Here is a 23,671-nt window from a genome sequence, read left to right as displayed (position 1 = left end):
AAAGAAAAAGTTAGCTATGGCTCTGCTGAGTCATAATAATTTCCCATAGGGACCAACTCACTTTTACAGAAGAGAAGAAATGATTGCTTGTTAGGGCTTTATCATAGAAGGCTAATTTCTTTTAGATTTATTCATTACATTCTGAGCTTTGGAGGCATTTTACTGCCACATGAATAGATTCCTGGCATCTGAAGAACCCTGTTGGTTAAAATTAACAAATGCAGCCAGGCAAGAGATGGTCTTCTGCAGCTCCTGTCAGTGAAAAATAAAGCACTAACAGTGAAATAACTGAGGTAAACTGTGACAATCTGGATATCGGAAAAGTTAACAGCTTACAGCCACATAAAGGATGAAAAATTAATCATTGACATGTTAACTATAACGTCATCATCTGTAACCCTTAACCTGAGAGTTAGCAGAAATAATAGCAAATGTCAGACACCATCTGCTGTCCTCTGTTGGTTTCATCCAACTGGAAGACAGAATGAAGTCACATGAATTGATAAGTCTACAAAAAGTCTTGACAAAAACTGAAAAACTGGTTTGTAATACCTCATCCTTATCTACACTCAATTAAGGATCTGTGAATTATTGAAAATCTTATTGGACAAGGACAGTGCTTCACAAAAATATCAATACCCAATTAAAACTTTGCTCATTTAGTCACGACTACAAACCTTAATGGATTTTGCTGTAATTTTATGTGACAGACCAGTGCAAAGTTGTGCACATTTGGTAAAGTATAATTGAATTGAAAAACTTTAACAAATATGAATCTGAAATATGTGCCATGCTTTGTAATTACACCTTCCAGTTCAAGACTTTGTAGAGCCCACTTTTGGTGAAATTACAGCTGCAAGTCTTTTGCAGTATGTTTCTACCAGCTTTACACTTGTAAAAACTGAAATATTTTCATGTTTGCAAATGAGCGCAAACTCATTTAGATTTCATAGAGAGCGTCTGTGTAGGAGGATTTTCAAGTCTGTCCACAGATCGTCATTCTTGTTCTGTATAAGTAAAATGGGAAATAACTACAAACTTTGAGAAAGTTAAGAAGCAAAACCCTTCATGAATCTCGTTTTCCACAAGCACTCAGATCTGTTATTTGAATGGCTAAGGCTGAAAATATTTATCTCTGTCAGCCTGAAACTAGATGTTAGTTGTTAATAACATTTACTGTGTATGACCAGTAGGTGAAGGAAGAACTAACTAAATCAGTAGCAAACCTAATGAACAAGTAAAAAAAGAAAAAACCTTGGCAGGCACCCATTCCACTGTTTGCTTGTATTAGGAGTTGATTTGATGTTGGTTAATTCACCTGATTCAGGAGGTCTCCACTGAGACTTGCAGTCTGTTAGCACGACTGATCCAACATGCTGTAGACATTCAGCATTTGGGCCTGCGGGGTTTGGATGTAAGGGAAACATACTCCTGCTGTCAGCTCTTCCCGTAGCCACTGCAGGAGAGGATGCAGGCATCTCTATGTTTTTATCACAAGCACACCTGAGGGATGAGGATAAAGGAAGGATTTTCCTGAGAACCAAATATCCCCTGGCGGGACGTATGTTTGGGTTTAGGGTGCTGTGAAATGATTGAATCAGACTGTTTACAAAGTGGCACCTCTGACCCAAATAAAAAAACTCAACTAGATAACAACAGCATGCTGCCTTGTGTGATTTAGGTATAAAAGCCCTTAACATCTCCTCCTTTGAGATCTTTGTTCTTTTAGAACGACCAGTGCTACTAGGTTTGAACCTTTCAACCCAAACTGTCACTGTCAGAGGGACGGAAATTGGTTATAATGTTCAGTTACAAACTGGGAACCATTTCAAGGCTCAAGCCTATCATAAACTGGAAGACTCTTGAACACGTGTCGCTGTCCACAGGGAAGAACATTTTACATTCAAAACATTTCAACATGGACTGAAAGGGTGTCAACCAAGAAAGCAGGACTGTCTTCAAAACTGACATCCTCAAAATCAACTTCAATTTGCAAGTATCCTACATGGACAACAAATGCTTTCTAGAGAGCAGTTTTCTAGTCAGACGACACAAAAATGTAGACATTTGACCCCAATAACAGAAGAAAATAGGCGGAGGACAGAAGGAGAGACTTTCAAACATTAGAATATTGTGCCAGCTGTCAAGCATGGTGACAATGCCATCATGCTGAGGGTCATTTCTGATCCCAGTTGTACTGAAGCATACCCAAAAGAAGAAAATTCAAGATTGAGAAATATGAAATTTTTTTTAGCTTCACCTAAAATAATGTCTACAATCATGTGAATATTTCATTAAATAGTCAGCTTTTTATGAAGATATTTTCACGTCAATGTCAAATCATATTTCTGCATGTATGGCATGGTACAGGTCATATATCCAAACCAAATGTCATCTGGAGAAAGGTTTTATTGTCAGATGAGACAAGATTGTATTATTTTGCTATAATCACATGAAGAATGTTTAGAGCAGTCAAGGTGAAGCTTTCAAACCTCAGAATACTGTCGAGCATGGCAGTGGTGGCATCATGCATAGGGTATATTTCACTGCCAATGGGAGTGAAGCTTTCACAACAGGAACGGCATAATGAAGATGGAGGAAAACATTAAAATCTTCAGCTTTACCTCAAATTAACAGCTACAGCTTTGCAACTTGGACACAAACAGATGTTTAGACAGGACAATGATTCCAATCACATTAAAACTGGTTTTGGAAAAGATAAAGTATGCCAAAAGTGGCATCTTTTTTAAAAATTCCTAACAATAAAATTCCTAAAAAGGATCCTTGATGCTTTTCTTTTTTATTATTTTATTTTTTAAAGATATATATATATATTTTTCAGCACTAGTGGCCTTTATTTTTTGACAGTAGGCAGACAGGAAAGAGGGGCAGAGAGAGGGGGAGACAGCCGGCTAATGCCACCGGGTCCAGGACTCGCGACGGCCGCCTCGAGGACCGCAGCCTCCGCATATGGTCGCGCGTCCAACCCCTACACCACCAGCGCGCGCCCTCCTTGATGCTTTTCAAGTAATTTTTGTTTTGTATAATTTGTCCAGGCATTGTTTGCACCTGATTATTCTTAATTAACTGAAAATAATCAATCCAACTCTCCAATCAGTTATTTACTAGACACTCATTGAAGTTTTAAAACATGATAAAATCAAACTATTTTCACAGATGCAAGGAATTCTTTGTGCACAGCATTATAAAGTAAAAAAAACAAAAAAACAACAGTTTTACTTGATTGAAATGTACCGAAAACGAACTGAACCACAACTTTAAAACTGAGGTAAGTTCTGAACTTTGATTTTAGTATACCTTTACACTCCTACCTGCTAATAAAGTGCTGCAACACATCTGAATGGGCTCAATCTCCACTCTATAAAAGATTTATTTAGATTTGTGGACTCTACTTAAAGACAAGGACCATGACGAACAACCAACCATTTTTTTAATTCTGTACCATTTCTGAGAAGAGGCTTTTGTTAAATCTCCAGCCAGAATTATACCAGAACTTTTACTTATTGGTACATTTATCCAAATATAATTGGATGTATGTATATATTTGAGCCTGCATGTATAATTAAGACCCTGTGCAGAATCAAGAAAATCCAAAGAAAAAACCTTCACTTAGTTCTTGAAATCATTCAAAATATAGCAAAAATAAAACATGACATAAGTCTATGTGAATGACTGACCCAACCATTACCTGCTAATTCTGGTACACCCAGTCTTAGACCACTAACAGCCATAAATACGGGATCCTGAACTAAATGGATCTTCACATCTCCCATCTGGGCCCCAAATCGTTTCCCTGCACCTAAAAGAATTCCTCATCTTATTAAAAGAATCATGAGGATCAGGGGACGACTTGCACACATAGGATGGTCCACAGAAGTGCTCAGAATTTTATTGACCTAGTCCCTGGTATCTTTGCTTTGGCATGGACACAGGTTTCTATTTGCACTTTTTGGGTCCCTAAATATAAATTTTGGTCACTTCACTAAAAAAATGAGAGGCAGATTTACCTTTCCTGCTGAGTTGGGTTGATTTACATTGACTTGTGCTGTTCTAGATGCACCAATTGTAAAAATGATTGCTGTTGGACAAGACGAAAACAAAAAGTAGGCCAAATCCACCATGAAACTTTAGAAAAGTTGTATTCAAACAAATATCTTATTTATTAGTTTAATTGAATAGGAACAAGTGTTTATTATACAATCTCAAACACTTTAACATTGCTAATTCAAAATGCCTGTCCCTTTTGTCAGTGTATGCATCTAAATGAAAGTTTTAGAGTCTGTTCTTGAAATTTCAAGAATAAGACATCAAGATGAGCAAAGGAAAAAGCATTAGAAAATTAGAGCGACCTCATATTTATTAAGCAAAATCATGTATAATTTTTTGCTTGTGCTTCTTTGTGAAAATATTTGCATGTATCAATGTGCGAAGGTCTTGCAAGGCCGCAGATAATGTTATTCTTAGCATCAAGTGATTTGGTTATTTCTCACACATTTTATGAGGCTATAGTCTGAAAAACAAACACTATTTCTCTCTTGTCAAAATCAATAAGTGTTTTCTCTTAAAACATCACAGTTTTACATATTCAGGAAACGGTTTTTCTGAACTAAGTCATGAAGGCTGAGAGGTTTGTGTAGGTGGCATATGAAGACTTTTAAAGAAGAACACTGAGTTGATGCAAAATGAGAAATGTCAGCCAGTTCACCATCCAATGGTCATAATGTTACTGCTAACATTATGACCCATGCAAATACTGGTATATGTACCAAGCATTTTTACAAGACATATTGACCTATAAAAGAGAACGTAAGTTGTTGCATCGTGGGTGAACTTGATATCCAGTCATGCAAAGGTCATTTCTCTCTGCCGCAGTCGGTGCACAAAATGTCGTCCCGCTGGGTGAGGAAGCCGCGTCCGACCAGTGACACAGAGCACTGCATACAGGAAAAGCACTCACTGTGCCACTGACGCTCCTCAAATGAGATATATTTGGCACCTGCCAAACCTGAAAAAAATAAAAATAAAAAAATAAGTGTCTGCTTGTGCTTTCAACCAGTTTTCACACAATAGAAAGCACTTTTTCAATTCAAAGGCTGAGATTTTCATGGTTAAAAGTTTGCATACATTCATCTTGGGCATTAATGTCGTAATAATTTTGGACTTTTAATGATGCACTCGGACCTTTCTTTATTTAGTGTGGACTGATAAAGTGACACAGCACAATAAAGAAAAAAACCCTGAATCACATGAACAACTTTTTTCTCTAATTGACAGGTTCAAAACTACACATACAGACTAAAATATATACATACAACCCCTACAATGCTTTGTTAAACGTCCCATGCAGCTGCAACTTGACCATACTGTTCTGGTTTCTGGCATTATTGGGTCTGGATAGTTGTCCGTTCTTGGTGGTGCAGTTGGTAGCACTGTTGTCTTACAGCAAGGGTGAACCCGCCTCTCCCCCGTAGACCGCTGGAGATAATCACCAGCTCCCCTTTTAACCTGCAGGGAAGAAGTGAGTATAGATTATGGATGGATGATTTGTTTCCTTCCATAGATCTGATTTTTAGTCATAGATCATATATTTTCAGTAGGTTGAGGTTGGGGCTTTTAGAAGACCATTCATTTCTTCATTCTAAAAGCAGGTTTGATGTGTGTTACGGATCATTGTTGTGTTGAATCTAAGTATCAACCACTTGACACAACAGGTCCCCTAATGATGAAAGAAAATTGGTTAAGATGTTAAAAAAGGGCACCTCCCAGTTACCAGCAAGGATCATGCATGCATTAAATTTTTATTCTCTTGGACACCCAGGTCATTGTCCACCAACTGAGATCAAAAAGTGTGTAACTTCTATGCAAATTGCTGAAGGAGTTTTTTTTTTTACTAGTTTTGTATATTTCATAGTCTGGCATGGAAAAAATCTGCAATTATTCAAAACGTGTGACCCTTTCTTCTTATTGAAAGTCATTGAATTTGTTGAGCCTCTCTGGCCTGAAAAGGAACAGTTCAAATGGATCACTCATGACCCCAGATTATTATGACAATTATGCCCACAAGGAGTGTATAGAAATAATTGAAGGGCCACATAAATGCCTTTATTCAAAATAAACAGGGATAATATATGAAGACTGACTCACTAGAAATGGATTTGGTGCAGCCCACACACTTCTTTGCATACAGGTTGCTGAAGCACTCCAGACAGTAGGGGTAGTTCTCCCTGGAGGTGAAGCGCTGCCCTGATAGCTGTTTTCTGCAGCCGATGCAGAGGAAGCACTCACGGTGCCAAGGGTTGTCTTGATAGGTCACACCACCCGTTGTGATGGCCTAAAGATAAAAGTCACACATGCAGGAAAATGGAAACCAAATAGTATTTCTTTCCCACACTGAGCCGCAGTCAGTAATAGAGTGAAGAGGATTTTTTTGAAGTAGTCAGTACATAAAAAAACACATCAATTGTATGCCTACCTTCTTACAGGCACAGCACTGGTATGCAAACTGCTTCTCGAAGCAGGGCACGCAGAAGTAGCCGGTGTCTTTGGGGATGAAGGACTTGGTTCCTATTGGCTGCTGGCAGCGATGGCACAGGAAGCAGGTCTCATGCCAGCTGTTCCCCTTGTACTCCATTTTTCGGGAACCTGGCAAATGCGGCGAGAGCTGCTGAGCCAGCATATGGTACCTCAATGACAAAATATACCCTTCCTAAAATAGACTTAGTTGGTCAGTAGGGACAATGCAATCTAGGGTCATGTGTTATAGACATATCTGCATAAAATGTTAATTGTTTCCAAAGGTTAGGTAACATTATAGGAGTACTGTTATTAATTTATAAAAGAAAATGTTAAGAATGCTTACAATTACTGGACTAAATATTTTTTCTGATCCAGCCACGTTAGGTTGTATATGCAAAACTGATTCTTGGAAACTACATGTCACAAAATATCCAAATTATCAGTTATAAATAGCTTCTGATGTACTGCTTTTCTTGGTATTAAATAGATTAGCTTTATTTTTTTTCTGTTTGGGCCAGCAATTACAAAATGTTAGGAGGAAAGCTCCAAATTGCAAAGGCAAGACAATTTATTTTATTTTTTTGAGATATGAAATACTTCTGTTAAAACTACAAAATACAGCTTTTTCTTTGGAGTTATTTTTTTGCATTTAAAAATTAAACATTAAAAAGAAAACACCTTCCTTTTCTGCTTGTCCAGAGGAAGTTGCCCTTGAACTGGCTGAAACCTGCAGTTAATACTGCCTACATCAACTGGCATAAACATAAAATCTTCCAAACGTTAACTCTGGCCTGCCTTACACAAACAATGGCTGCTGCTGCTCACCAAAGATCCTTGAAACATCAACATCCTAACTCAAGCTGTATTAACAGTAGGAAATAAAAAAATCTAGTCTTTAAGTGCAGTTTCTAGGTGTGTGAACGGGGCATATCTAGCTTCTCATTCAGAAACCGTGTGGGAATTACATTTAAAGGATTAGTTTAGATGTAAAGGTTTTTAAAAGTTACATTAAAAAGATAAATTTTCTGCTATGGGATACTGATATTTGTGGGAAAAGGACATAGTTTCAAATCTAATGACAAGAAAAATAGATCTGAAATCATACTGGTACATTTAGTGTCATGAAAAAAAACTGGAAAAATTGCTAATATCTGCATTTTTTATTATTATACAAAAGCATTATTTTTCTTTATCATTTTTAGCCATTGTTATTGACAGCCATTGTGTAATGTCCAAAGAGCCACTTGTGGTTCCGGTGCTGTAGGTTGCAAACCCCTGCTCTAGACTATCAGGGGTTCCTGTCAGTCCACCCTTTAAAAAACTTCTGAAGCCTCCTTTGCCTATAAATACCAACTCCTATAATAGTTTTCTAGACTTTTAAGAAAAAGTCAGAAAACGAATCAGAAAAAGAATGTTTTGTTTGGCCTTTAAAGCATTTCAGCTCCAAAACCATACAACAAATCCCCATATAAACATGATATGGGCTTATTAAAACCAGAGATTAAAAGCTCATTCATTGCCTGGCAAATGGTAGATGTTGGAACAACTGCAGAATGGCTATTAATAGGCATTATGTTAGGATAGATTGTTTGCAACTGCTAGATGTTGCTAAGCTCAGGACTGAACTTTCAATGTCAGTAATTACTTAAAGTGAAAACTTTCATCCAATATATGAAATGTAATACATTGTTAAACACTTTATACTGTATACGTAATCCTGCAAAGATGCGTTCATGGCTCCCTGTACCTGGCATGATGGTTTTCTTGCAGGTGTTGCACTTGGACGAGTAATCATGTGCATAGCATTCAGTGCAGAGCAGTAAATCCTCCTTAGCTGCAAAGGCCTTCTCTACCAGAGAGCGGCTGCACTTTGCACACTTGAAGCACTGCTCATGCCAGTGCTGATCTTTATAGGACAGGTCCTACAAGTATTTTACACACAATACTTTAAAATTATTAGTCTGTCACACATTCAGGTCATTATTTTTCACACTAAACATTTCATATTAATATTGCAGCTCTATTCTGAGGATGAAACCATTTCTCTCAGGTTGTCATTGTTCTTTCTTACCTTAAAGTTACAGCCAATAGGTAAAGAGCATGCTTCACAGCAGTTAGCAAATAGGTTCTCATGACACTTTGTACAGTACTGTGTGTCCTCTTTCATGGTGTACTTCTTCCCCAGCAGGGAGTCTTTGCAGTAATGGCAGTCGAATCGTTCACTGGAGGACATTTTTGTTTGTTTTCCTTTAACTGTGGATCAAACAGAGAAGCAGGATGAAAAATAATAAACAAGGGTGAGTAGAAAATATTGTACAAATGTAATAGTCCCTGGACTATTACTCACTCTTATCAAACAAGAAAAGAGGCAGAGAAAATGTTCCCTCTTCTTCACAAAAAGCAGTGCTGTTCTCAAAATGTGTGTAGCTCAGCTGATATGAGGCGAGAGTGAGGCTGAAGTCAGGGACCACGGTGGTCCACTGGTCCAGACACAGGGATGAGGCGGGGATTGAACAGGGGTCAGGGAGGATTATGGGGTATCTACTGTGGGGCTCTTCTATAAATACAGACCCCCTCATATTAGTGCTAACCTCTGGAGAGAATGTGCATACTGCACTGACTCACTCTCTACCTTTTAAGGGAGCTCACAGAGAACACATCATGAAAGCCATTGAACTGGTTTAATCTTTGCTGATAAATACCCATAAAGCATAAAAATAAAAAAAACGCTAGGAAAAATTTCACTCTAGATCCAAATACTGTTGGGGAAAAATGTCAGCTCACGAGCTGACAGTGAATGATTATGTGATCAGTTACTGTCACATAGTGGTCCAACAGTAGAGACGGCTGGCCATTTGAATGCTGTCACTGGTGAGGACACACTTCTGGAAGTTGTCAAAGACACAGGCGATTGCAGATGGCTGATGAAAGGTAAGTGCCAGCAGCAGGTTTGTGGATGCCAGGTACTGGACTACTGCCAGGAGCTCTCACTGTTTGCTGGGAGCATCTTGGCAGCACTTCACAAAGTGAAAGCTGTGGCTTAGTGTATACTTAATCTATCCACAGTAAAATAAAGACGAGGAGGAGTAGAACAGGCAGTTTAAATGTCAACTATCTTGCTAATCACGGTGCTCCTTTAGTTGCAGTTCAGGTTTGGTTTAATCAACTAAACCAAGATCTAGGAAGACAAATATCATCCAGAAGACAAATATTACTGTTTACAGTACCTTGCAAACGTATTCATACAGGGGTTGGACAATGAAACTGAAACACCTGGTTTTAGACCACAATAATTTATTAGTATGGTGTAGGGCCTCCTTTTGCAGCCAATACAGCATCAATTCATCTTGGGAATGTCATATACAAGTCCTGCACAGTGGACAGAGGGATTTTAAGCCATTCTTCTTGCAGGATAGTGGCCAGGTCACTACGTGATACTGGTGGAGGAAAACGTTTCCTGACTCGCTCCTCCAAAACACCCCAAAGTGGCTCAATAATATTTAGATCTGATGACTGTGCAGGCCATGGGAAATGTTCAACTTCACTTTCATGTTCATCAAACCAATTTTTCACCAGTCTTGCTGTGTGTATTGGTGCATTGTCATCCTGATACACGGCACCGCCTTCAGGATACAATGTTTGAACCATTGGATGCACATGGTCCTCAAGAATGGTTCGGTAGTCCTTGGCAGTGACGCGCCCATCTAGCACAAGTATTGGGCCTAGGGAATGCCATGATATGGCAGCCCAAACCATCACTGATCCACCACCATGCTTCACTCTGGACATGCAACAGTCTGGGTGGTACGCTTCTTTGGGGCTTCTCCACACCGTAACTCTCCCGGATGTGGGGAAAACAGTAAAGGTGGACTCATCAGAGAACAATACATGTTTCACATTGTCCACAGCCCAAGATTTGCGTTCCTTGCACCATTGAAACCGACATTTAGCATTGGCATGATTGACCAAAGGTTTGACTATAGCAGCCCGGCCGTGTATATTGACCCTGTGGAGCTCCCGACGGACAGTTCTGGTGGAAACAGGAGAGTTGAGGTGCACATTTAATTCTGCCGTGATTTGGGCAGCCATGGTTTTATGTTTTTTGGATACAATCCGGGTTAGCACCCGAACATCCCTTTCAGACAGCTTCCTCTTGCGTCCACAGTTAATCCTGTTGGATGTGGTTAGTCCTTCTTGGTGGTATGCTGACATTACCCTGGATACCGTGGCTCTTGATACATCACAAAGACTTGCTGTCTTGGTCACAGATGCGCCAGCAAGACGTGCACCAACAATTTGTCCTCATTTGAACTCTGGTAGGTCACCCATAATGTTGTGTGCATTTCAATATTTTGAGCAAAACTGTGCTCTTACCCTGCTAATTGAACCTTCACACTCTGCTCTTACTGGTGCAATGTGCAATCAATGAAGACTGGCTACCAGGCTGGTCCAATTTAGCCATGAAACCTCCCACACTAAAATGTCTGGTTTTAAGTGGAGGAGTATGCCACAAAAGAGGACTCCTTACCACAAAAACCCTACAACCTTCTATTGCAAGCCTTGCCCTGTGAAGAGGAAGCAACCCTGTCTATGATAATGTTCAGAGATTTAAAAACAAAAAAATAAGATTTTGCTTGTTTAAAAACCTGAACTGCACAGGTAACCAGTGTAGTCTCCAGGACTACTCACAGGTTCCTGGCCTCAGGGATACAACAGAAACCAAAAGAAAGAAGAGTCTGTATGACAGGATCTCTGAGGGCACTGGGTCCAAAAACCATCACCTCAGATTTATCATCATTTAATAACAAGATGTTTTGAGATGTCTCAGTGACAGGAGATGAAATCATATATTACAGAGATGTCAGAAGGATTTATGGATAAAGAAACTTGAGAGTCATCTGTATAAAAGTGAAAGAGATGTTGTGGTTGCAGATGACCTGACCAAATAGTAACATGTCAGTAGAGAATAATAATGGACCACGTATTCATCCTTGAAGAACACCACAGGTAAGTTTTACAAAACTGGAGGATTTATTACCAACATATACAGAGGAAGATCTTTCAATTAGATGAGATGTGAACCAGTCCAGAGGGGTCTTAGTCACACCTACACAATACTGGAGACTATTTAATAAAATGGTGTGATCAACACCATCAAATGCAGCAGAAAGGTCTTGCAACACCAGAACAGAACAGCAATCAACATCTGAGTTTCACAACTGTGGTGTTTACAGAACCCAGACTGAAATTTCTTAAAAAATTAGTTTTCATTTAAAAAGGTGAATAGCTGAGTATAAACCACTACCACTAATTTGGGAATTGGCCTATAATTATTAAAATTATCAGTGTTATGGTCAGATTTGTTTTGTCCCTCTTCTTCCACTTTATAATTATCTGCCATTAATTGTTGGTCTGTTGTAAGGGTCTGCAACCTTTACGGTCCAAAGAGCCACTTTTGCCCTCTGTCCAGCTGAATAAAACTCATTAGAAGTCAAAATGTTACATGAACGTTTGAAAAAAAAAAAAAAAACTTATATTAAATACAGCATTTTATTGCAATTTGTAATGTTTAAAATAAAGAAAAATGCAAAACTTTTGCTAAAAGGGATTTTTATATTTGTGAAAAAATTATGTAAAAAAAAGCACCTAGTCTCCAATCTAATTACAAGAAAAATAGATCAAAAAATAAACCTGGTCCTTTAAAGTTAAAACTGACATTTGTCATGATATCTACATTTAAAAGCATTTTTCGCTAATTTTTAGATAAAGTTATTAAGAGCTATTGTGGAAGTTCTAAAAAGCCACTTGCAGCTACAGGGCTTGGGGTTGCTGACCCCTGGTATATTGCATAAAATACCAATAAAATAAAATAACTTTGGCAAGGCTCAGGAAATGTAAAGATTCATCAGCGTCAAAGATAATGAACAACTTATTTCTGTTGAAACTTGATACATGCATCTGTATCAGTTTTCCAGCATCAGAAATAGCTTGGGAAGACCACCAGTCTAATCCCTCACAGATGCACACAGGAAGGTCAAATAGACTGATGAGGCTGAGAGGCATGCGATTCTTTGAGGATGAACTCTCTTCCCCTGTGTCTTTATTTGACATTTGCTTCAGCACAACCCCTTGTAAAGAGATGTATCTGGACTTACCCACTGGTAATGAGCGTAACCCATTTTTGGATCAGCCAGTAATGCTAGAACATGGTTCTGCAGTGTATGTGGGTTGCATCTACCAATCTCCAAGGGACAAGGCTAAGTTATTTTTGACCCACATCGAGCATGTTATGTAAGACCTTCAGCACAATAACTATATCAGATCTGAAGTCATCCCTACTTGAGATTTTTTTTAATTCCTAAATGGATATATTCTCAGGATTACACAGGGGCTACACAATGATCTGGTTTAAATTACCAGCATATGAAATCCTTCTCTTCTGGGGTCTAGATGAATGACTGATGATCATAAGAGCCATGCAGACATTAAATAAACCCTGAAGCAACTACATTACAATTGCGACCTTGTGCCTTCTAATCTTTGTTGTTGCACTGTCGCACATCTGTCATTATGCGACATCTAAGCAAAGAGGGGGTGACCTATATTTCCCATCAAACAAAATCATCATGGATTTGCAAGTGAAAGTCATGTGAAATAAATGGCATGTCAACAAAGCAGATTATCATGCGATAACTCTAACAGTTTAACCTACATGGGTACTCTGGTGTTTTGTGATTTACCTCTACAGTACAAACAATTCTGTTGTATGTCTCTTGTAATATTAACCTCCAAAGCTTGTGGTGCCAGCTCTACTGAGCAAAAAAGTAGCTGATTTTGCATGTTTCTTTTTGTCTGTCAATTCTCTGAAGTCACTCGGTATGCAGCTGCCAACAGATTTTGTATTCAGACTGTCTAGGTCCAGTAAATAGACCTTTATTTGACCTGGACTCAGATGTCCCCTTAATTTATTCAAGCTTTACAATAAGGTGTCAGCTGCTCCTTTTTCCCCTCAATCAGGCCATCTCAGAGACGAAAAGCATTTACTGTGGTGATTCCTTTGCGATGGGGATAGAGATCAACATGACACAGATGCATCTGTGTGAAGCGCAAAAGCTTTGCTGCACCAAAGCTGACAGCCGGTTGGCATGGTGATGATAACATGAGTGGCTCCCATTAGACTAGAATGAAGGGCAGCTTTAGTAGTTAATGAGAGGAGTCACATAAACCTGTCCTTCTGAAGACCTCTGTGCTCTGCTGCCATGAGGAAAGCTTGCTTTCAACACAGTGTTTTCAGCTGAACAGGATAGTCACACAGGGGGTTGCAGGAGGCAAGGACGTACAATCATCTCAGTCTGCAGTCTCACAAAACCTAAAACCCCTTCAGTGAGACCTTGTGTGTGCCTTCACTAACTCATCCCAATTCCCAGCAGTCCTCAGCATAGAGGGCTGTGCATCTGAATGGGTGACAAGACTGGTCATCTCTATGGACAATGTTAGTTTTTTGAGTTTGTAAATGCAAATATAAGATTTGTGAATAAAATTTTTAAATAATGTACTTTAACCCACCTGTGACACATAAACTGTTTCATTCTTCAATCCCAGCTGCGTATTAAAGCCTGATGTAAGAAATGTATAAAAGCATACAGATGAAACTAATGCATTCTGCCCCTAAAATAACCTCGCAATTTCTTGTTTACATAAAACACAAGCATTTTGTCTGTATTTCATATGATCAGTGTCCATCACAAACCCTGAAACAATAGACTGCCTTAAGTGTTAAAGACCCATGTCATTTGAGCACCGCAACACCAGTGAATACATGCTGTTTAGTTTCACGGCGTCTCAGTATTGTGGTCAGTCAGATAATTAAGAGTAAGTTGGAGAAGTGTGAAACTGGTAAAAGATGAAACAGTTGTGTCAGCCTGCAGTTGGAGCAGAGCTCAGATGTCTTCTCTACAAAATCAGGTTGATAAAGATGAGGTGTTTAAATATGCCAAGGGGCGTAACTATGCGCGCTGATAGGATTTCGTCATTGGAAACAGAGAAGGTGGCGTAGTCAGTCATCCTGGTTCTATTGAGAGATACAGCGCAATCTTTACTGGGAAATCGGCTTCAAATCTGGTAGCTAAAAGTTTATTTTTAACCAGTTACACTGAAATATTTTTAGAACACTTGTAAAGAGAAACAAAAAATGTCGGAACATATTTCAGGAAACAAAGAAGGTGGTGAACATTCGGCTTCTATCGAGAAATACTTTGGTGAATAAATCCATCCCCACCATGGCTGTACCTCATGTATGTTTTATTTGTGTTTATTTTTTTGTTTTGTTATTGTTTTGAGACGCTGGAGGCTGTTGATACAACTTGTCACAGAGGTTCATGGCGTGACATGGTTTTTTTTGTGTAACCTTAGAAAATATTTTACTCTTTTTAAACAGCAGAACAAAGAGTGAGGGGATTAATCGATAGGCTTACAGTCAGGTACAGACGCAGAGCTGACTATGCAGAAATAGCCAGAGTGAAACAAAAAGAGGAAGAACCTTTTGAAGAATATAGGAATAGACTGACAAAAGTGTTTAAAATACATAGTGGTCTACAAGAAGATGAAAACGAGCAAGGAGCTTATCGACAGCAGTTAAAAATGCACTACATGCTGGTTCCAGGGATGCAATTAATACCTGGGTAAGGAGACATTTTATAGGGTTCCCCACAGCAAATCTAGAAGACTATGTTAATGATGCCCTCCATGCAGAAAGAGTAATGAAGGATAAAAAACAAACAAAAACAAAAAAAGATAGTCAACACCTTTTTTCAGCAAGAAGAAGAAAAAGAAGAACAGATTTATTATTAAAACAACAGAGGAAGAGGAAGATTTAGAGGCCGAGGACAAAACCGCAGGTGTCAGAGAGGAGGAATGAGCAGAGGAAATTACAGACAACACACCTCAGGGTGTTGGTGTTGTGGGACAGAAGGACATCTGGCCAGAGACCGTCTGAGAGACATTAAGGACATCCTTCAATCAAACGAGGTGTGAAAATGTTGACAGGTGGACGGGACTTCCGGTGGCTGGGACATCCTAGGGCGGGACCTCCGGTGGCTGGGGCTTCCTGTGACGTAACCGGATATCATCATTAATCGGATGTTGTCATTAACCGGAAGTTGTCATTACAAGGAAGCGAATCTTTCTAATTGTATGTTTTTAGATGTTTTTTACATCTAAAAACAAAACATGTAGTTTCTCCACTTTAAAGGAACAGTCAATTTAATGCAGGCACATCACACAAAATTCTGATAAAAAGAGAGAACCTGACAAAATTGTAAATTCATTTTGTTTTAACACGGGTTATTTAGATGGATGTTTTTACATCTAAAAAACAAGGAGACAAAAAGTAGATACAGAACCTTTCTTCCTCTGCACAAATATTTGAGCAATCTAATCTGCACCAGTAACTTGTAGAGATTATCTAAAACAGAGAAACCAATGAACTGAAAAAATAAAAAATAAAGGTTATAAAATCCTCAGACATGTCACTGTTTATTGAATTAAAGCAGACAACTTGTGTATTGTCTCAGACAGTCTTCACACCAACTGTAGTCAAAAGTAATTAAGAGGAAAATAGCACTTTCCTGGCTATAAGTCTGGAGCATTGTCTGACAATACACATCCACTGTTTAATGAATTAACGCGTCTGCGCTGTTGCTGAGGTGTCTCGGGGGGTATGGCCAAGGGGCGTAACTAAGCGCGCTGAAGGTAGTGTAGTCAGTCATCCCTGGTTCTATCGAGAGATACAGCGCAATCTTTACTGGGAGATCGGCTTCAAATCTGGTAGCTAAAAGTTTATTTTTAACCAATTACACTGAAATATTTTTAGAACACTTGTAAAGAGAAGCTGAAAAAAAAATGTCGGAAAATATTTCAGGAAACGAAGAAGGTGAACATTCTGCTTCTATCGAGAAATACAACGCAATCTTCAGTAGTAAGTATTCATCTTTAAGAATTCCTTAAGTGCTTGTGAATGCTCGTTGGATAATAATAATGTTTAACTTATATTCTTTAGAACCCACGAGTGACGAGCTGGATGGTATCGTTTTACACAGTCTGACTATGGTAATTATTAACTGCAACAACATCTAGTTTAGTCAACTGATGAATGCTATTTTGTGATTTAAAAAATAAATGAGATAAATTCTACTTACAGATTTAACAAGAGACGTATTCCTGAACGTTGGAGAGGTCAGCGTTTGTAACCATCTGCCTCCAAAAAAATCAAAGTTGAGACGGAAACTTGTCTTTAAAAAAGACAATCCGATCCCAGCTCAACATGAAATAGAGGGTGAAGCCATTCATGCGCCACAGTCCCCTGACTGTGCGCCGGAAAAATTAACAGCTCCGGAAGAGGAGAGTAAGTAAAAAAATAAATATATATATATATTTCTAAGCATATGTTTTCACAGGTCTATGTGATATTGCAGACTTGTTTTAACCCCTGATAAAATATTTTACAGATATATCGAATGATTTAATCCAGAACCCAAACCTGGATAACATTCAGCAGAACTGTAGCAGTTCAGTGCAGGAAGAGTTGGAACCGCCCGGAACCGTTCAAATACCCCGTGTACGGAGTAAGTTATAGTTATATTCAAATCTTCACAGAAACAAGATTTTTTTTTTTCAAAAGACCTGCATTGTAAGGTAATTTTATTTTGTTTCACAGAATATCTTAAATTGAGGAAAAGACTCTGTGCTCTGTATAACAGGGCGAAGCTTGTTAAAGGTTTATTGAATGGTAAGTTTAATTCTTCTTATACTCATTTACCTACTGAATTAATTCGCATATTTCATTAATTTATTTTTTTCTTTATCTTTCCAGAGGCAACGTTGATGGTGGAGCAGATTTCATCCTATCCTTACGTGACCGTTGTAATAAAGCATCATGTTTAACGCTTCTGGCTGCATGTCAGACATTGTTAGTGAAACATTGCGCTGATATCAAGGTAATTTAAACTGATCCCTGGGTCTTCTTATTCTTCTGATACTCATGTTAATATGGAAAGCCAGATCACACATGCGCTGAATGAGATAAGGAATGTTGTTGCTCATCTTAATGAAATTCCTGTTAATGCTGAAGTAGCAGATAACATCGGGTTAAATGCATCTCCTGCTAACAATGAAAATGTAATAAATCAAAATCTGTACGGTGACTTTTTTAGCTCATTAGAACAGGCTGTTGAAGATTTAAATAGAACACCGTCTCCATCCAGCATTCAGCAAAATGAATCAGCTGACTTACAAATTCCTTCAACGTCACACGCCGCTGATCATACTGGGCAGCATGGCGGCAATTTCAATCCAGAGGTTGCAGTCAACCCTGATCAGATTGAGGGAGATCCTCCTGTGACTGTTGAACGTGAAGGTTTTAATAACATTGAAATAAGGAGACCTTTTACCATCCCGCCTCCATGCCCTGGGAATGTCCCTGATCTTGCTACAATCTATATAAACATCATGCATATTCTCACTGAATTAGCCGATACTGCAAGATCGTTAGCCAGACGTAACGATGTTGTGCAGCTAGAATTAGTCGGGGAAAATCTGAACCGTAACGTCACGTTTACCATTAACGATGATGGGAATATGATTCTGCCTGCTTTTGAGGATTTTCTGGATGAGTTAGTACAGTCCAACGCTGAAATGCCTGCAGATAATAACCTGGAATTTGTTCTACAGGTAGTTAATGACCCTGCAGGAGGGTCGAAACGTAAGGTTAAAGGAACGTTAGACTGTGAACTGATTAATAAGAAAAAGCGTCACCTGTATATTGTAGATAATACCGGTAATCAGTTATGCTTTGCCATAAGTCTTGCACACGTCTCTGACTCTAACCTTACTAATAATCAGGCTTTAGAGCTGGGGAGGGAGTGGCAACACAGGGCTGGTTTAGATGATCAGACAGCAGTAACTTTCAGCGACATTGGTAAATTTGAAAACATTCTAAAGAGAAAAATTGTAGTGTTTCACAGAACCGTTACAGACTCTGCAGCTCTGTGTAAATTTGAGACCAGTTTCCCTGATCGATCAAACCCTCTCTTTCTGCTGTTATTTCAAGGTCACTACTATGGGATAAAAAATCTCAAGGGTTTTATAGGATTGAGATACATCTGTGCATATTGTTACGGGAGCTATGAAAAGCCAAACACACACCATTGTGAAGGCTATTGTCCGGTGTGTCACTCATACCAGTGTATGCGTGAAATTAACGAACCTGTCGCCTGTGCAGGTTGTCACAGAATCTGTCGTAACTCTTCTTGTTTCAGTAGACACAGGGAACCTCGCAAAAGACCTAGTGCTGACAGGCCCATGAGTGACTGTGAGTTGGTAAAACTGTGCAAGGTGTGCAAAAGGATATACGTTATTCCAATCAGCAAGCAGGATAAACCACACGTGTGTAATGTAAAATGCCGTATTTGCGGTGAGAATATACCTCCTGATTTAGATGTGACGTGCGATGGTCATCTGTGTTACATTCAAACCGCCCAAGCCTGTAATCAGTTAGATGATAAACTGGTTTTTTATGATTTTGAATGCTTCATTGATGAGAACGGTGTGCACATCCCCTATCTGGTCTGTGTTAAAACGCTGAAAGGTGAGGAATGGCATGCTTATGGATTGAATTGCACCCAAAAATTACTTCTCCATTTCAGGATACCAATGTACAGAGGCTTCACCTTAATAGCTCATAACGCACGTGGGTATGATAGCTACCTGATTCTCACAGCTATGCTGCAGTTAGGCATTAAACCTCATCTCATCATGCAGGGAAGTAAAGTTCTCTGTTTAACCGACCCTGATTACAGGTTAAAATACATTGATAGCCTGTCCTTCATGTGTATGAAGCTTAGTGCGATGCCGAAAGCATTAGGTTTTAGTGATAAGACCAAAGGTTTTTTCCCCCACCTATTCTCGTCTGAGCAACATCTCCAGTATGTGGGGTCTTTTCCTCCTCCATCCTCCTACGCTGTAGAACGCATGAGCCTTCAAGAACAACAGGTGTTTAGCAGCTGGTACAGAGAAGCGAGCAAAGGGGTCTTTGACTTTGAGAAGGAAGCTCTTCGTTATTGTAAAAATGATGTGGACATTCTATTTCAAGGTTGTGTTAAATTCAGGGATGAGTTCTTTAAAGAGACAAGTGTGGATCCGCTTAAATGCGTCACGATAGCCTCAGCCTGCATGAAGGTTTTTGTAACCAATTTCCTTCCTCCTAAAACCTTGGCCATCCCCTCACCTCTGGACTACAGGCGTAGTAGTAAGACGTTTTCTAGCACGTCCATTCAATGGCTTGGCTGGATTTCAGACAGCAGAAAAATTGACATCGAACATGCATTAAACATGGGGGAAAGGAAAATTGGTCCATATTCTGTGGATGGGTATGCAGAGATTAACGGTGTCAAAGTTGCGTTTGAATTTTACGGCTGTTTTTTCCACGGCTGTAAAAAGTGTTACATGCCTCATGACAAGTGTCCTTTGAGAGGGGCAGCATTTGAACAGTTTTATGCAGCCACTGTTGAGAGAAGCAAGGTGCTCCAAACTGTGTATCGCCTTCATCTCGAGGTCATCTGGGAGTATGAGTGGACTGAAATGAAAAAATCAGACCCAGGGGTGATCAGATTTCTTGAGAAAGTTAATGCACCCGAACCGCTATCCCCCCGAGATGCTCTGTATGGTGGACGCACCTGTCCTATGAGGTTGAGGTACACAGCGGGGCCCGGTGAAACTGTACACTATGTGGATTACACATCTCTGTACCCTTATGTAAATGCTAGCTGCGTCTTTCCCCTCGGGCACCCCACCATCATTTACAAACATTTTGATGACCCCAGCAGCTACTTTGGCCTCATCAGAGCTGTGGTCTACCCCCCACGAGGTCTCTTTTTCCCTGTTTTGCCTTACAGAACATCCCAAGGTAAACTGGTGTTTACTCTCTGCCGCACATGTGCTGAAATAAATAACCAGTCAGGTCCCTGCATGCATAATGATGAGGACAGATCTCTGACAGGTGTGTGGGTGAGTGTAGAGTTTTGTAAAGCGCTGCAGTGTGGTTATCGCCTAGTTAAAATCACTGAAGTTTGGCATTTTGAGAAGACCAGCGACACAATCTTTAAAGGTTACATTCACTGCTTTTTAAAGGGTAAGCAGGAGGCTTCCGGCTACCCATCTGAAGCGGTGGATGAGGAGAGCAGGTCAAAGTATGTCGCAGACTACAAACTTCACCAGGGTATCCAATTAGACGCAGACAAAATCGAGGTGAATCCTGCCAAAAGACAGGTAGCGAAACTGTGCTTAAACAGCTTTTGGGGAAAGTTTGCGCAGCGAAGTGATCTGTCTCAGACCACAGTCATCACTAACCCTGATGAGTTTTTCAGCTTCATGTTCTCGAGTAAATCCAGGGTTAACTACTTCCATTTTTTCAACCCTGAAATGTGTGTAGTGCAGTAGAGATTGCTCTATCTCCATCTCAACACCGGAAATTGAAGAAGCAAAGAAAAATCATCAGATTGTTGGGTGATAAAAAAAACGGAATAAAAACTAAACAGTTGGTTCTCAAAAGGCAACGAGGTGGTTTTATTCTCCCCATCTTAACGGCTCTTGCTCCCTTGATCGGTGATCTAGTGGGTGGTATAATCAGGAGATAATGTCTCTCAGAACATCGCAGAAGATGCTTCTCATTTCCCCTCATCAGTTCAGGCGTCTGACCCAGTCAGACACGTCCATCAGACAGACGGCGGAGGAGAATTTGGATGCTGAAATGAGAGCGATAATAAACGAGCCCAGTTTGACTTCTTATGAAAAAATCAAGAAATATGATGCAATTTTCCAGAGGTATCTGACTACTCAAGAAAGGTGTGAAAGAAGAACAGCGGGTAAGTTTAACGCTGCAGCGTGACACAGAGGTTCCTGAACATGAGCGGTCCCAAGAAAAACAAGGCCCAGGGCAGGACAAGGCCCCTAAGGATCAGGTTGTTACGAATGTACTGAAAAGCCTACCGAAGCATAACCGTAAAAATGCTGAGTACATTTTGATGAAATTATCCGAAAGAAGTGAGAGTTGGACTTCGCTAGGTGAATTTGTATATAAAGGGAATGTTGTAAAGGGGTCCCACATGATTGACTTGTTGAAAAATCTCATCCTTCCGTTTAAAAAATCTGGAGCATGGCTACCCCAAGGGTGGTCAGACTTTTTACATACCTTGTCAGAGGTAAACATCCCCATATCTTCAGTCATTAACCCTTATGCTCGTGAAGAATATAGACAGTTCAAAACAGGGGGTACATCTATTGAAAATGGGGGTACACCACCCAGCATTAAGCAGAGAAGAACAAGAAGAAGAAGGCAGATAACTCATTCTCACCATTGGTCGAGATCCGAGCTGGAAGATCCAAAAAATGCTGATGGGAAGTCAAAAAAGTATCTTCGTAAGACGACACTACCACCCCGATGGATTACATTTTCACCATAAACCGTTATACGAAAATGAAACATGTAGCCTATTTCTTTTATTCAATAAAATATTGATTGATTATATTTTCAAGTCTAGCTTCGTTCTCTACTTCACACACTAACACATGATGTCATTACACAAATATTATATCATAAGAAAAAACAAACAATGAAAAAAAAAATAAGAATTTAAATTCCATAACAATCCAGAAACATCTCCAAAGAGCATGTTCCGTGAGTATAAAATTTATAACTTTGATTAATGACACGTTTCTGATATTGTTAGGTTTAAACCCCAACACTCATTACAACATCTGCACAAAGAAAGACACAGAGAAGTTAGTTTGTTTTAACTTGCAAGGAGAGTGTCCCGGAGACTGTCTCAGTTACAATCCTCCAAACACACTGAAGACAGTCTCCGCTCTTCATGCTTTTATTAGAAAAGGAACGCCCTAGTTACATGAGATTTCAACTGCTGAGGGAGTTTATCTTTATGTGAAAACAGACTGTTCTCACATCCTGTGCTCATGTTTCAACATCATATTCCTCTATGCATATAAGGAGATAACAACCATTCTCAATCAGTAATATAAACAGCACATCTAGATAGTAAATAAGTAATGTAGAATGAAAACTGAATAATGTATGTACATTTATCTAACAAATATTTTTTCACAAAGTTAGATACCATTAAATCATTCTTAATCACATCTCCGGTGTATTTTGACAACACTTGCTGCAGTGATAATCCGCACACTCTATGACATAGATAAAAAATGCAATGGTGACCGCACACAGTGGACATAGTGTTTTGAAGCTGATTATTATGATACAATATTTTTGAGGATCTGTCTTCTAAAAATGTTACGATGCTTGACGGGTAGAACTCGAAATCCGGAGAGAATCCATAAGAGTCAAAAAAGCTGGATTGACCATTCTCATCCAAAGTCAGAGCTAACCAGTGTTCTCCAGGCATGTGTGAAGGATGTGTGTTCACAATAAAGTAGGCCGGCCCTGGGAATTTGTCAGCTAGCAGCGGGAGCTGGTCGCACGGCCACACACCGCAAAACAAATCTCCCAGCAGATGATGCAGTATGTTCTCAATTTCATGATTATTCATGTCTGATTAGATTAATAATAATCCACCAGCACACGCCTCTTTGAATCAATCTCTAAAATAGAGTCATTACAAGCGTAGATGATCAGCGTGGTGGTATTAGGCAACGGGTTTCTGAAACGCATTTCCAGTCTTAAATTCCCACTGGAAACTGGAGATAGAGCATCTGTGTCCTCACCCGGGTTAAGATTAAATGCGAATAGAGAGTATCCTTGATTAAATTCCTGACGTGTTATACTCAGCGGAAGATCTTTTAGATGTCGTCCTGTAGCCGTAAACAAGTTGTAATACTCTCTCACTGAATGACCTTGGTTAACATTGGGCTGGAAGGCCTTAGCTGGAATTTGTCTGCCATCCTTACACAAAGCTAAATATTCCATATCAAAATGATTAAAGTCAAACGGATTGAGATTGCGTGTTCCTGTAAAAGCGTCATGATCCAGTAATGCAATCACCACATACTTGGGAAAGACGCCTAAGAAAAGATTCTCTTGGTTGCACACCCTTGAATTTTCAGGGAT

The 23,671-nt window shown here is 39.4% G+C and overlaps 1 protein-coding gene across 5 annotated transcripts in view; it reads right to left on the bottom strand.

Annotated features, from left to right (window-relative positions):
* Positions 1-4,157: 4,157 nt before the first annotated feature.
* The window catches only part of LOC124856050 (four and a half LIM domains protein 2-like), a 49,124-nt gene continuing 29,610 nt past the window's right edge, over positions 4,158-23,671 (bottom strand). The window contains exons 1-7 of one of the 5 annotated variants that reach the window (XR_007035231.1): positions 8,885-9,067; positions 8,609-8,790; positions 8,285-8,459; positions 6,494-6,663; positions 6,166-6,352; positions 5,386-5,526; positions 4,885-5,026 (exon numbers count right to left, since the gene is read on the bottom strand). Coding sequence is in view for 3 of the 5 variants with exons in the window: in XM_047346248.1 (XP_047202204.1) it covers positions 4,875-5,026; positions 6,166-6,352; positions 6,494-6,663; positions 8,285-8,459; positions 8,609-8,770 (846 nt within the window). In the remaining 2 variants the exon portion in view is untranslated. Of the gene's footprint in view, positions 5,027-5,342; positions 5,527-6,165; positions 6,353-6,493; positions 6,664-8,284; positions 8,460-8,608; positions 8,791-8,884; positions 9,068-15,479; positions 15,512-23,671 lie in introns of those variants that run through there. The other 4 variants (XR_007035230.1, XM_047346248.1, XM_047346246.1 and 1 more) reach the window with 4 other exon arrangements.

This window comes from Girardinichthys multiradiatus, chromosome 19, assembly GCF_021462225.1.
Source record: "Girardinichthys multiradiatus isolate DD_20200921_A chromosome 19, DD_fGirMul_XY1, whole genome shotgun sequence".
Lineage (NCBI taxonomy): Eukaryota > Metazoa > Chordata > Actinopteri > Cyprinodontiformes > Goodeidae > Girardinichthys > Girardinichthys multiradiatus.
The sequence above is the reverse complement of the archived record's forward strand: the minus strand, read 5'-3'. Positions and strand labels throughout refer to the sequence as shown.